The sequence below is a fragment of the Thalia democratica genome, chromosome 6, assembly GCF_965202585.1.
Source record: "Thalia democratica chromosome 6, ktThaDemo2.hap1.1, whole genome shotgun sequence".
In the NCBI taxonomy this organism is placed as follows: Eukaryota; Metazoa; Chordata; class Thaliacea; order Salpida; family Salpidae; genus Thalia; species Thalia democratica.
The window spans coordinates 17,885,274-17,901,334 of NC_139170.1; the positions used below are offsets into that span (position 1 = coordinate 17,885,274).

Genomic DNA, 16,061 nt, shown 5'->3' on the forward strand with positions numbered 1-16,061 from the left:
TCATACTAGGATGTCAAAGAGTGACAATCCTTGAACATGTATAATTACTCGGAATCAAATAAATACTAAATTAACTTTTCTTTTTTTTTTTTTAAGCACAACTTATAAAGTAATTAACTAGATTAAAATTTTGTGGTTTAGATAAAAGGTAGACAAATGCTTAAAGTATTTAGTTCTTGAACTGCACCTTAATTAAAAGTATCACAAACAAGTGAGAACTTAAGAATTTTTCTCACTGAGTTTTCATCAGAAATTGTATTAGTATTTCCAATACGATTAAACGCTAAAATAAGGATTGAATTATCCCTCCAATACTTAAAAATTAATATGTTCAGTGATACTTTTAAAAACATTGGATTTACTAATACAAAATTTTACTTTTTTATAGTCTAAAATTTTAAATACTTAAATTATTTTATTATTATACAAAGCTTTTAAAAATCACACACAAAACTGCATGGTTTGTAAATTTTTATAAGTATAAGCCAGATTTACTAGAATATACCTTTTGGGATTCTATTTGTTAGAATGGGTATTAGCTGACCCCATTATTTTTAAAATGTACACTTAAAAGTTTAGTTAGCTTTTCATAATCAAAGTTGTCATGAAAAATACATTAGTTAACAAAAAAGAAATTAAGTTATGACCACATTTGAAAATAATTATAATTAAAAAAAAATCAATTTTGCTTGTTTTGAACAAGTTGTTTTCATGCTAAATATATGCCAACCTTTTCTTTATAATAACATCTAGTCAAAAAAAATACTATATTAGTTTATTAAAATTTTGAAGCTAGTCGTTTTTTAAACTAAATCGTTATAATTATCTGAGTAATTTTTCATTGAAATTTAAAATTTATAAGTAATAAAAATATGAAGCAAAAAAGAAAGCAAAAAAAAAAAAAACTAAAGGTATATTTGTAATAAATTTACCATAACCAAATATGCATTGCCTATTTATTCACTAAAATAAATTATAAAACTAAAATATTTTGCAGTAAACTAATATAGAGCACACAATGAGATTGACAAAATTTAAACTATTTAAAGTAAGTGATTGTTTAATGTGGTATTACCTAAATTGTGTATATTTTTTTTCATAGTTTAAATTAAATATTTAGTAGTCTGAACAATTGTTTAACTTTTTAATGTTTTAATTAAATATTTGAAGTAACTAATTAATTTTATTCAGATCTAAATGACTAAAAGGTATATTTTTTTAAATATTGTATAAAACTATAATAAAATTTTTTAAATAAATGTAAAATTATATGTAAACTATATAATTTTCCTACAGCAGTATTTTATAATAATAAATACTAAAAAATTCAAAATTTTTTAATCTACTGTGAAAATATATTTTAATCGTTTTACTTTGAGAAAATTTGACTTCTAAAGATTTAAAGTTAATCAATTTTAGCAAAAGTTTTAAAATAAACACTAGGTTAATCTTCATGCTTTGCCATAGAAAAAATGTTTTATAGTAATAAAGTAAGATCTTTTTTTCAATTACTTGTACATCTATAAAAGTTGTTAGTACATTAATTGTTATTGTATTTGAATCGGTAAAAATTATGATTTTTAATAAACTATTTATTTGTAGTTTCCAACTTCAGCTATTTTTGAAACAAAAGCAAAAAGTATACCACCACTACCAACTGTACCAGAACTTGTTAAGTTATATCAAGTAAAAGCTGCTAAAAACTTGTCACAAAATTTTCTCTATGACCATAAAATTCTAAGTAAGTTTTTGTGTTTTAGTTTTTAAATTCTAAAATTTAAATATAGAATTACATTGTAAAAAGTTTAAGTTAGTCAATGTTGTTAACTTTGAAATAGGCTAGATTTTTTTAGATAGGTTTGTGGCAAACATGAAAAGAGGAAATCTTGATGACCAGTACGTTTGTGAAATTGGACCTGGACCAGGAGGAATATCAAGGTCCATAATACAACGAAACCCTAAAAAACTAGTTGTAATTGAAAAAGACTATCGTTTCTTACCTATGTTAAAGGTTGTTTATCATTTTAATTAAATTGATGGTTATAAAGAGTAGACAAATAAGCTTATAAAATTAAATTTTTGTTCTATATGAGTATAACTTTTGTAAAGTAAGTATTAAATATTTGAAACAATTTTCTATTAAATTTGTAGTAGAAAAATAAAGGTTGTATACTTAGTTAAGTTAGTTTTTTTTTTATTTACAATTACAAGAATTTTAATGAAATAAATTATATTTGCTTTAAGATTTAATTTTTTAGCTATATCAAAAATACAATATTTTATAGTCATAAAAACATTTAACTTATTGCTATAAAAATTTTTATATTAAGAGTTTAGTTTGTATACAAATACAATTCTATCAGTATTTATATGAAAGCTAATTTATGTTTAGCATTAATAGCATAGTTTTTTTTAACTTTTAAGTTATTTGAAGCTTTAATTAACTTTAAAATAATTAGCTATAAAAAAACTTAAAATCAAATAGATAAAATCTTTTAAGCCATTTCCTACATTTTTAAAAGTTAACTTAATTCATGGTATCAGTTTATGAAAATTATTTCTATTTAAAGTAGAGTTGTTTTAAATACACTCAGGACACTTCGGTTAACTCAGGATAATGTTAATATTTTAGTTTAAAATTTTGGTTGTATTAGAAGACTTATTTAATTTTGGCATTCAATATATTTTTATATAGTTTTTTTGCTAATGATGGTTTAAAAAATATGTGATTAGTTAGAAATTTTGTGTCTATGGTTTTTTCAAGGTTAACTCAAGGAATTGTATTTTAATTATGTTAGTTTTAAATGACTGAAGCCACTATTTTGTAGTAAAATATGTCAACCTGTATCTTGATCTATCATTGATATCTTTTTAAATGAAAATAACTTTTTTAACAATACAAATATTTGAAGTTGAAATTAATTTAGAACAATAATCAAAAGACACTCAGTGCAAAATCCGAATATATTTCATGCCATTTTCATCAGTGGATACATATCAATAAATAAAAGATAAATTTATCTTATACAGTAACATTATTGATCATGATAAATAAATATTAATTACATAGAAAGTCAATTACACAAAACTAATTAAAATACTAATTATTAAAGATTATTAAATACAAACATATAATCACAAAAAAGAGCATTAAGCAAATAAAGCAACACTATAGTCAAATTCTTTTTGCCTACAAAGGATAGGTTTTCTGTTTAAGGTACATATAGTTTCCATTTCAACTAAGTCAAACGCGTTATAACAACTTTGAATTACCTTAAATCTCTCCGAATTGAAATTTTCAGCACAACTCTGATTGTTAACCAAATGCTCCGCAAAAGCAAATATTTTTTTGCATTCATAATTTTAATAGAAATCTTTTTCTTTTTCAGCTAAATTTAAAAGCTTATCAATGCACGCAGGTATATATTTTATGACCCTTTTTCTTCAGCTGTCTAGTTGTAAGACCAATATAGCTATTGTCGCAATAGCATTTGGATTGGTATTTAACTATGCTTTTATTAAATGTGTGTATATGGTCTTTGCCTTCAGGTATCAACATAGGATTTGGATAAAAACTACTTTGGGGTTTGCAATTGAAAAAGTTGAACTTATTAGTTGCTTAATATCCTTCTTTAAATAAACAGATCTTTTATTTATTTATGGAATTTTCAAAAGGATTACACATTTTTCTGATCCAATTTCACTTTTAAACCATTTAGGTGAGATATAATACTTCTACATACTAACTCAGGAGGATATCCATTCCTATACAACAAGGTCTCAGCTAAATGGTTTAAAAAGAGGTAAGGAAATTAGACTTGAAAAATATGTAATCACCTGGAAATTCAATAAATAAATAAAAGATCTGTTTATATAATTGAGAATATTAAGCAATTAATAAGTTCTACTTTTTCAGCTGAAAAATCCACAGTAGTTTTTACCTCTAGTCCTATGTTAACACCTGAAGGCAAAGACCAGATACCCACATTTAATAAAAGCATGGTTGTTTACAAATCCAAATGCTATTGCGACAATAGCCATATTGGTCTAACAACTAGACAGCTGAAGAAAAAGGGTCATAAAATGTATACCTGCATGCATTGACAAGCTTTAAAATTTAGCTAAAAAAGAAAAAGAATTCTATTAAAATTATGAATGCAATAAAAATATTTGCTTTTGTGGAGCATTTGGTGAACAATCAGAGTTGTGCTGAAAATTTCAATTTGAAGAGATTATGATCAATACTGTTATTATATAAGTCAATTTATTGCTATGTATCCACTGATGAAAATAGCGTGAAGTATATTTAAATTTTGCACTGAATGTCTTTTGTATATTGCTTAAAAACCAATTTTTTTAAGTATCAATATTTAAAAGTATTTTCGTGGCAATTTTAAAAGTTTATTTTTTAAAATAAGTATTATAATTTAGAAACTGTTTCAAACATTTTGATTCAAATTTTATTTCAGCTATTTGAACTAATAAAGAAAATCACATTTACTAAAAAACATAAAAGTCTTCCATTTTTTTGAATTAGTATGAGTATAAATATACAAAGCTAAATAAAAAATAGTGCTTGATATTTTTTGTGGTAACAATATTTTGCTTATATTTCTACTAATTGATATATATATATATTTTTTAAAATCATAGTTGTTTCAAATTTTTATAACTAAAATTTTAAATACACTCATTTTTAGTATCTATCAAGCGTAAGTGATGATAAGCTTCAAATAGTCCATGGTGACATTCTAAAATTTGAATTACAAAGAGCATTTCCTAAAAGTTTATCACAAACATGGACTAGTGGTTAGTTTCATCTTGATTCTCATTAACCAATAAAACACTTAGTTAATTAACATTGATAACTCAAAAATATAAAATGAAAGTTTTAGTTCTAGGAAAGAAAGAAAAATATTTCATAATCTATGTTTTTTTTGTGAAAAATAGAATAAAACTTTTTTTAATAAAACAGTTTTATTGTATAAAAGTTTAGAAAATTGATAAAAGTTAAATATTAGTTTGTATTTAGAAATTAATGAACTTTAAAACCTAACTTTACTGAAGTAAAGTTGGACTTGAATAATGTGTTTTTTTTATGTTTAAATATATACCCAATGAATAAAGTTGTTTACAAAAGAAAATTATTAAAGTTATTTTTTATAGATGATCTACCACCATTTCATATTTGCGGAAACCTACCTTTCAATATTTCCCTTCCACTTCTATTTCGCTTCCTTAGTGACATTTCAGAGCAGAAAAATGTTTTTGAATTCGGCAGAATACCATTAACGTTCACTTTTCAACATGAAGTTGGAGAGGTTTAATGAGTTTAACTATGCTCTATTTAAGTTTTTTAAATTAAACTGTCAAGATAAATGAATTGAATTAAATCAATTATAATTTTTTTTTGAAGTTAAAACATGTTAAAAATGTTTTTTTATGATTCTGATACCATAAATGTATTCGTTTGGTAGGTAATTTTAAAGAATGAAATACAACTTTTTTGAAGTTAAAAAATTACTTTAAGTATATCTTTTTTTTTTGTTTCTAAAAATTAAACTTGTTAAAAAATAACCTAACTCTTTTTTTGCAGTCAGCCATTAAAAATTAAAATGAAAAATTTACGTTTTTTTAACACTGCAGTTACTTTTAATGTTACGTGAAGGAACAATTTACAATTAAAAAACTTAATAAACAAATGTTTGTATATAAAAACAATTTATTCAGAGATTAATAGCGAAGCCAGGCGACAAACAAAGATGTAGAATTTCTGTAGCAACTCAGTTTTACTGTGATGTTGATTATTGTTTCACTATCAGCGGTGGCTCATTTGTACCTGCCCCTAAGGTTACTTTTGTATTATCAAACTAAATACAGAGTTTATTGTGTTAAAGTCCTTAAGTTAGTTTGGTAGTAAAATTATAGATATAAAATTATCAATTGTTTTAGTTTGTATTCAATGTTTTTAGTAAATATTAAAAAAATTAAATAAAACTCCAATTAGTAATTTCATTTAAATTAATTTGTTTATTTTCGTATATAAAGTTTTTGTTCGAACTAGCAGGTAGATAGTATTTATGACTTGTTTTGTCAAAAAATTAAGATAAAAATTAAAAGTTGTTTACTTATGAGTTTTTCAAAAGTTCCTATTTATCTGCATTTGTAAAGTTACTAAAAAGTATATCTAAAATACTGATATTCTTTTAATTAAATATCTGATTACATTTTTGATTTATTATATGGTACAGTTATTTCATTTTTGGTTTCTACAAATGTTTTATCTCCTTAAAAACTTAGTACAACTTAAATAAAGCAGTTTTTTAAATTGTCATTAATAAATTTTTTAACTAGAAAATTTTCTGTAAAGTTAATTAAATTTTAAAGTTGCTAACTTAAAATAAAGTTTTACTGGAAAAATAACTTGTCACCAAAATTTGATATGTGAAAATCAGCTCAAAAAAATTATGTTAAATTTAAAACACGTGAAGCTCGTTGTATTCTTAGAGTTTTAGGTACTTCTGATAATTTCGAGACTTATTTATTCTTTTCTATATTATTATTCTGTACCTTTCTCGTAGTTGTGCTTCATTGTGCAAGTTTAAAAGTCATCTATCAGCATCATTAACAAAAATTATTTATATTTTCAAGTTTAAATTGTTATAAAAATTTTTTTTTTTTTGGAACGCAATTTAATTTTTTAAAAGAATTGTTTCAGTAGTCATTGCTCAACCGTATTAGTGTAAGGCCTGTCAATATCAGGTTCATTTGTTTTAAAGTGTTGTTTATCTTTGAAATATAAGCATGAGATACCTGAAAGTTTTATGCAATAATTTTTAATACTTTAATATTTCAGAAGTACAAATTAGCTTCAGAAGCATCTTATACTTTTACACCTGATGCGTGGTACTAATATAAAGCTATTATTTTTTTTTTATTTGTTGTTCTGAGAACTGATGTTGCTTATAAAAAATTTTAAATAAGAGTAGTACAGTTTATTTTTTTAATTTTTAAATTTTAAGGATTTAAAATTTTTATAATTCAAAAAATTAGTTATGTAAGAAAGTTATCGTAACACCTATTTTAGCAGTTTTATTAGTTACCATACACTCGAACTATCTCAAAAATCAGACTAGTTTTTTTTTTCTTGAGATTTTTAGAAAAATTTAGGCTTACTCAGGCTAGTTTAAAGATTTAAATAAATCTCTGGCTAGGTTTTTGTAAAGCTTTGAACTTAATTGATTTAATTTATAATATCATTAATCGCTATTAATAGCTAATTTAGTACTTGTTTTCGCTAGTTTTTTGTTTAAAACAATTAGTTTTACTGTAAAAAAAACGGGTAGCTGACTAAATTGCACGAGCGTACAAAATTGCACGAGGGGACAAAATTGCACGAGTGCACAAAATTGCACGAAGATACTTTTGCACGAGAGGTTAAAATTGCACGAAGATAAAATTGCACGAAAATAACTTTGCAAGAAGGATCACTTTTGCACGAGCAGACAATTTTGCACGGGTTAATTTTTCGTTTTATTTTTTCATCAATTTAATTAGTTATTTTTTTTAGTTTAGGTTTTTTTTGTTACTATCACTGTTACCCCTAACCCTTACCCTCGGTTGGTAGCTTTTTTCATTTTTTATTAAATTTTTTTTTAGTTTTTTTTTTATGTTTACTGTCACTGTTACCCCCAACCCCTACCCTCGGTCAAGAACTTTATTTTTTTACTAAATTATTGTTTTTTTTCTGTATTTTTTTACTCTTTAGCAAAAATTTAACTCGTTAAAAATTGACCCTTGGTGCAAAATCGTCTTCGTGCAATTTTGTGCACTCGTGCAAATCTGGCTTCGTGTAATTTTGTGCACTCGTGCAATTTAGTCCCCTCCTGCAATTTAGTAACCTTGTACAATTTTGTCTCCGTACAATTTAGACCCGTTCCCAAAAAAAAAACATATTATTTTTTGTTTGGTTTTTAATTTTAAATCTTATGAATTTATTGTTTCAAGAGTTTATTTTACAGACTAAGTTTCGGTCAAAGACCTCGTCAGTGCTTAAATAAATCTAAAAAGATATGTAACAGTCATGGAAAATAGCATTTAAACAATTAAATAAAAAACTAATTTGTAAAATAAATTCTTAAAAGAATAAATTCATTATTTCTCCTCTAGTAGTTGAGATCTCTTTATTTGTTTTCTTAAAACCAAAACATATAATATTTAAAAATTTATGATGAAAATACAGACAGTTAACTTTAAGAGTTAAATAAACTGTAACAAAGTTATTTTAGCTTGTTGTAATATAATTAAAGTAATATGTTAATGTTTGTAATAATTTTTATTCAATGGTTATTGCTGCTTACAATCACCTTTTTAAAGATGATACTGCTGAATAAGTTTAAAACATAAACTTAACGTTTGTAAGCCTGAATTTTTACTGCTAATTATTCAGTTGCTGCTGTTAGTAAAAATTACTGATAAACTAGAAAGAATTTAGTATAATTTTTTTGATGATTTAATGATTTTAAAGGTTTTATTTATATTGTGATTTGTCACAACTTTGTTTAAAATAAAATATTATTTAACATTTCTTTACAATTTGAGTCCATAAAACTGTTATTAAATTTGTCTTAATTCAATTTTGTCTTAGTATTATTTTACTTATTTCATTCTTAAGTAATCTCTTTCATTATATCTTTAACTAAAGATTTATTTTTTTCTTATTAAACTGATAAGGATGATAAACTATGTAAAGTATAAGGTCAAATTCAGACAATTCAAATTCCAACGACTCAATTTCTAAATATTAAAAAAAATTTAAAGAACTTGAATTTTCCAAATTTGAATTGTCATATTACCAAGTATGTATAAGTTTTTATATTGTTTTATTGTTAATTATTAATAAATTAATAAATATATAAATTTTTATTAAAGACATAATAATTAATAACTTAGTTTATTTGTCCGAATGACGCTTTGAAAAGGCTTTAAATAAATTAAGTACTGTATTATGCTACTATTTATATTCGTTTCTGTAACATATTGCTCATTGTTGACAAATAAAAAGCAAATAAATATTCTTCAATAATGGTTTTATCATTTAGTTTTTTTATGATTGACGCAAAGAAAAAGCATAAAATAAGTTAAGATTTCTCAGGAAGTAATTTTTTATACAGGGTTTTTACTTTTGTAAACAAAATAACTAGTTGTCTACTTGTATCAAATCATTACATACTCACTTTTATTAATCAGCTTTAGTACTAATCATCTGAGTATTTAAAAAAATCTTTGTTTCAAACTTGTAACAAAAGAGAGTACTAGTTTATTTTTTTGATAATTTATGTCATTGTTTTTTTAGTTTAGTATTTGTATATATCACTATTTTACTAGATAAGTCATAATTCTAATCAAAAAAAAGTTTTTAAACTCAGTAACTGTACAACTTTCAATACTCTAAAATATTTAAGTTTTTAAATAGTTTGTTTTGAAACTACATCAGGGGTGTGTTTTGACTGGTTTCCTGTGAACCCCCTGAAAAAAAAAAAAAAAGAAAAAAAGATTCTTAGAATATCACTAAAAACGTTGTTTATTGATTTTGTTTTGGTTATTTGATAAACTTTGAATAATGAATGTTGAATTTATAACACTGAAAGATTAAAAAGTTTCCCTAACAAAAAATGCTCGTTTTTGCCCAGCTGAATTAGATTTAAAAAAAAAATTTAATTGTGACGTCATAATAGGTAAAAGTTTTGAAGTGGCTTTTTTTTTCTAAGAAACTTTTTACTAAGATGCTCTTATTTTCTCATTCTAAATTGTTAATTAGTGTATATATTTGTTGATTAAGTATTGTTTTTGAACTAGTAAGTACAATTTTACTTAAAAAAAGTCCAATATAATCACTAAAGTTTTATTTTACTTAGTTAATTGTATATAATAATGTTGTGTAAAGCTTTTGTGTTATTTTGTTATATAATAATGTTGTGTTTGTACTTGAACATTTATATTATTTGTTTATGGGTCAACCAACTGGGTTTAAACCTAGAAAAGTTCAATTCAGAGATTTTAAAATCATCTTCAGACAACTACACCACCTATCAATTTATTCTTTTATCATTTAATGGTATTTTAATATTTTTATTTAAGTTGTTTTATTTATGTATATCTGTTGGCCACAAAATTGATTCTTGATTTTTTGAAATTTTCAACTCAAAGAGATTTCAAAACCATCAATAGAATCCCTGCACCATCAGGAAAACATTTAAATAAAACTAAAGATATTTTAATTTAATTGTACAAGTCCAAACATTTTTTTTAGTGAAATTTCAATTTTTATAGATAAAATTACTTGAAAAAAATATTTTTTTTTAAATAGATATATAATTGTAAAGAGTTTAAAGTTTAAAAGAAAAATTTGTAAGAACTCCATTTATACTAAAATTTAATTCGAAATTGAAATTCTTCTCATAAAAATTTATTCTATTTTTAATTATTTTATAATATTGTTTCCAGATAAAAAAGTTATTTTTTTATTGAGTAAGTTAGTTATGTCTGTAATATTTTGTTTTAAATAACATATTTGAATTTTGATATACAATTTGTAAGTTCATAACTTTTTCCTGGTTCTTTTAGTTTTAATTTGTCTAAATTTAATACAGTATATTAAATTAAAAAATATTGTATTTTTCTATTACTACTTATATGTCTTTTTTTAAATTTCTTAGCAGAAAAAAGCATTCTAAACACAGAGTTTTCGGCTAAATGTTGCGTACTTACCTGGCAGTGCATACCTAAGAAATGCGTACTTAAGCGGCAAATTGAGAAAAAAAATTGTGACCCCCATTTGAAAAAAGTGTAGACACGCCCCTGAACTACATTAAAATTTTTGTTGAACTTAAGTTTTATTTCTTTCAGGTTAACGTTGCTGTCGTGAAGCTCATACCGAAGATTAAACCTTCCGTTGATTTATCATTCAGTAAAGTAGATCACGTGGTCAAGCACATCATGCACAACAGAAACCGACCATGCGTCCACGGTGTTAAGTTGGTCTAATCTGTAATAACATAGTAATATTTAGATTGAAGCTTTAAAAATGTTTTTATATATTCGATAATGTAAAGTTATTCTAAACTAAAAATCAGTTTAAAATGCTAATTAAAAGTTTTTTTTTAGAATAAATAAAATTAGATTTTTTAGTAATGTTAAAGTATTTTTATCATAAAACTTGTTTTATCTTACTATTATTAACTTATTTTACCTATTATAAAATTAGTACAGTTATAATTCGTGTTGAAAAAAAATAAACCTTTTAGTTTTAGGGAAACAAAATCTAAACTAACTTTTTTTATAGATTCTTAGCAAAAAGTGTGTATATTTTTTCCATCAAAAAACTAATTGGTTATTTTTTTCATTTAGTATAAAAAAACCTACTGAAATTTAATATTTACAATGGCAAAATGTATTAAATTTTAAATTCTTAATTTAAATACTTGAAAAGATTTGCAACGTGTGAAAATGACATATATTTAAAAGTTTTCTGCTGTAGTGTAAGTAATTTTCACCGCTTTTTGACCATTAAGAACTTTATAAATAAATGTTTTAACTTTATTTCAGAAGTCTATTTCCTCCAAAACGCACAGACCTCGTCAATAGATTCTTGAAACTCACCTCTCTTGACACAAAGAAGGCAGCATCCACTTTGGAAAACGATCAATTTGTTGATCTCTGCCTAGCTTTCGAGGAAATTGCATCGGAAATTCCCCAACTGAGGCTAGTTGACACATACTCGGCAAAACCTTGGCTCAAATATTTTGATGAAAATGGTGAACCTTTAGATGATGCCGCTTTGCGGTGATATGTTTTTAAGAACTGATAGGAAATTATAATAGAATTTAGTATAGAGAAAGTTTTTTAAATATAATTCTTTTAATATTTCACAAAAGAGTTTAAACGTCTCTTTTTATTTTCGAGTCGGTACTTTTCTTTTAACTTATATGTTTGAAAATGTTAGAATCTTAAGACTGTATGTTTTGGTTAAATAATGTTTTTTAAAAATAGATTTTCTAAATTATCTAAAACTTAAACAATTTTTAGAAGAGTTTTATGATGGTTGTATTTAAATACTTGATATAAACTCAAAACAAAAGCTTTTAACACTCTGATTTTTAGTTTTATCTACATAATGCATTTCACTATTTTCATTTTTTGTAAAGTCTTCGATTTTGTATCTTAAAGTTAATTTATAATAGTAGAGGAAATTATTTATTTCCAATTAAATTAAAAGATTAAAAATTATAAACTTATTATTTTAAAAACTATAAAGAAGTTTTTGATATAGTATAACGTGTTTTAAAATACATTGAAATTGTCAATAAAATGTTTTGGTTAAGAAAATTCAAGTTTGAAAAGTTTTATGTTTCTTTATGTTATTTAAAAGTAGACCGGGATCCAATTATTTAAAACGAGCAACAGTTTTTTTTAACTATTCTTTATTTAAAGAAACAACCACACTAGTTTTAAAGCAAAACGTTCTCTAAAAAGATACAGGTAAACTATCGAGCCTAAACAAACTCCCTGTATCAGTACTTTTGAAAGTTGTAATTGATGTATATTGTTGGTTTACAAATGTTTGAAGATAAAAAAGGTAACTTTTTAATTGCTCTTTAATGGTATACCAAACCATAGATTTAAAAAAGGCTTATTGATTAATCAATTTATAGTTATTTTTCGTTATTCATCATATGACTTTCCAATACTTTTTTAAATGTAGTTTTTTGATTTATAATGATTTTATTTATCCTAACTACATCAGTTTTAGTACACTTTTCTGATGTTCTATAAAAAAGTTAGGCAATTTATTATGTCGGTGGACCAGATATGGCAGTATTTTCGTTCATAACAAGCGAGATTTATTTGACATAGACTTTTGCGGAACTCATTACATTATAAATAAGCATATCCAGAGAAAGCTTTACTAATGGGAATTTAGAAATAGCAAAGTTAAATTTTACATTTGGATTTTTTTAGCACAAGCTGTTTTAGGCATTCATTTAAAATAAAAAACTTTACAAAAAAACTGTTTAGCGTATAGCTACAAATTTACAGATCCTAGTTTTTAAAATTCCTCTGGATTCTAAATTTTTTTTATCCGGTTGAATCCTCATTTTCTGAATCCAGTAGATCACTATTTTAAATTCTTTATTTTCATAGACAGTTTTGTTTTGATTTTAACCATTTTTTAGAATACATTTTGATTTGTATATAAACTAATTTCAGATAAAACAATTTTCATACTTTGCTAGTGTTAGTTTGAATTTTTTGAATATTATACACAAATAAATTCTAAAATAAAGTGTTGTACTAAATCCACATCAAGGTAAAAATATACTATAAACATCACAAGAATAATTGTTTTTGAAATTTTATTAGTTTTAAACACTTAAGCTGTTCATTGTATTTGAAAAAAAAATTCAAACAATTCATAATCACTTTCTACAATCTTTTATATACTATAAAACTCATTAATTTTTGCAAAGTTAGCTTTACTTATACACGTGTCATTGTAACCATACAAAATAAGTTTTTCGTAATGACTCACGCTACTTCTATCTGTTTCATCAACTCTTACCTCAAAAAACAACACAAACTCTCGACAGAAGATGTTCTATTAATAGAGTGTAACATCTTTTAAATTCATCTACACAGGTCCTCTCATTGTCTCTCTCACTTTATGTTTCAAAAAGGGAACATTAAAACTTTCAATCTCATTCGTGTCCTTTTTATTTATATTTTCCAGCTTAACAGCTATTATTTATTCACAGCTCAGACGTTCACTGTTTTTTTCTATCAATAAAATTACTGCTTTATAAATTTTCCTCGTCTTGACAAAAATATTCTTTCTCATTGAAAATATCGCTTTTATTAGCAACGCTACTTTTAGAAAGAAGAAAAACTGTCGCTTAAGCAAAGTTTTATGTAAGTTTAAAATAAAAATACTAACATGTGACTTTTTTCATACAATAAAACAGCGGGTTGAAGATGTTGATTAACTTATAAATAACATTTAAGAAAGGACAATTATTGTTTACTGTGAAGCGTATAGTGAATGGTTTAATTCACAGTAATTTTGTGGAATCTGTTGGTTCTGCTTCTGTAAAATAATAGTTAATGAATTAAGAAACTTTGATTTAATAAAATATTAGTTTGTACTACTACAGACCTGGCTTATAGTGCTTCAGTGCTAGAAGTTTTACAAATAGTTTATTTATGTTTTTATTCAAAAATATTTTACAAACAGAAACTACAAGCAACATCTTTTTGAACCAAAAGCCCATAAAAAAATCTTTAACCTTAATGCGATTATATATTTTCTTAATAGTACTAATTTTTTTTTTAATAGTGAATTATTCTCTCATAAACTAGTAAAAAGAAATTTTAAATTTAGTTTAAAACAGTTAAATGTTTAATAAAGTTCTCAATTACGAACGTTTTGTTTAAAGAAAGATTAGCAGTTACAAAATAAAAAAAAATCATCAAGATGTCATAATGAATTTAAATTTTGTGATAGCCTGTTTAACAAAACAAAAAACTAACTAATTTCCCTAAAGTTTTAAATTGACAGTGAAGAGTAAAAAATGTACATTTTGCATAGTTTTTGAACTAAAAATTTTACTTAAAAATTATTATTGTTAAATATTAAGGTTGAACTACATTTAGATAATTGTAAAAAAAGGTTTATAAGAAGCAAACTTTTATTTACTTTAATTAAAAAGCATTTGAAACCATGGCTATGTCAAAACTAGATTTCTGCGTGTTTTTTTTACTATGATAAAGGCGTATAGTTTGTAGTAATTTTTACAAGTTTTTATTCTTGTGGTTCAATAAAAACTGTTAGTGTCATTTCAACTACTCAACCACGACATTAATAAAGAAATATTTCAACATTATCTTTTAGTACCTTTTATTAAAACATTTTATGCTGTTTTATCTTTAAAAAACACTTTAATTTAAATACTTAAATTAAATATTAAAATATATTTTTTTCTATTAACATTTCATTTTGTACGAACAAAAATAATTTAAACAAAGTAATTTCATTAACAAAAAATTTTATTATGTAAAGAAAGTTACAACCTCCCTATCAAACAAAAGATAATAATAAAAAACGCTATAGTAATATATTAAAACTCTTACGTGATAATTACGTAGAATAAGTTGAAAACTTCTCAACGTACAAATATGAACTCTTCATTTTTGCTGCGAACGTAGTACAACTTAGTAAAATTAATTAATAAACTTTTGTAAATATTTTCAACTAACTTTAGTTATTTTTTGTTAATTAATGTCAACCTTACTGTACAAAATACTTGAATTAAGATATTTTATATAGTCAAACTCAGACTGGTTTGAATTGTTTTTTGGGAACATTTGAGCAGTAGAAAAACTTAAATGGCTATAAAATTGCAGATTTTTTCTCATTTGTCTCTGTTTTAATGTTAAATTGATCTAAATTAGAACACTTAAAAGTCATCAATCTTTAAAACGCACTAATTTATTGACTATGAGTACATTTTAATTAATTTAGCTGTAATAATAATGAAATTACAGATTTAACTATGAAAATTTTAAATTGTAGTTAAGCTTTAGTGTTTACTGTTTCTCATTTTAAAATTGTTTCTAGATAATACATCATGGTAATTTTTTATTTAAAATGGTATATAACAGAGAAAAGTTAAACAGACTTTTTATGACTTTTAGTTTTATTTTAACTCTTTTATTACTTGAAGTTTACTAAATGTAATAAAAATACTAATTTATAGTTTAAACAGAATGTAAAAAAAAAGAATTTGAAATGTTATTTTAGTATTAATTAGTGAATAAAGCTTTAATAGAAATTGCTCGATCAGTCTTCAGTAAAAATAAATTCTTAGAATTTAATGCTATCTAAATGAAAAATTATTCACTTATATTTTTGTTGGAATCTGCTTTAAATATTTATTTAAAAAAAACAGGTTTTTTAAAACTTCACATATAGTTAGATTATAACCCTGTATGTTTGAATACTTGTT

At 23.9% G+C, this 16,061-nt stretch overlaps 1 protein-coding gene across 1 annotated transcript; it reads left to right on the plus strand.

The window, feature by feature from the left end:
- The first annotated feature begins 1,001 nt into the window (after nucleotides 1-1,001).
- Nucleotides 1,002-11,962, plus strand: LOC145838267 (dimethyladenosine transferase 1, mitochondrial-like). The gene is made up of 8 exons (XM_082945831.1): nucleotides 1,002-1,048; nucleotides 1,603-1,741; nucleotides 1,854-2,011; nucleotides 4,701-4,809; nucleotides 5,167-5,321; nucleotides 5,731-5,850; nucleotides 10,909-11,036; nucleotides 11,608-11,962. Exons 1-8 carry the CDS (start codon nucleotides 1,019-1,021, stop codon nucleotides 11,846-11,848), a joined length of 1,080 nt encoding a protein of 359 aa, XP_082801957.1. The 5' UTR covers nucleotides 1,002-1,018; the 3' UTR covers nucleotides 11,849-11,962.
- Nucleotides 11,963-16,061: the final 4,099 nt, after the last annotated feature.

Coding starts and splice junctions, on each gene's coding strand:
- LOC145838267 (XM_082945831.1), top strand. CDS start 1,019: ATGAGATTGACAAAATTTAAACTATTTAAA. Junction 1,049..1,602: donor CAAAATTTAAACTATTTAAA/GTAAGTGATTGT, acceptor ATTTATTTGTAG/TTTCCAACTTCAGCTATTTT. Junction 1,742..1,853: donor CTATGACCATAAAATTCTAA/GTAAGTTTTTGT, acceptor AGATTTTTTTAG/ATAGGTTTGTGGCAAACATG.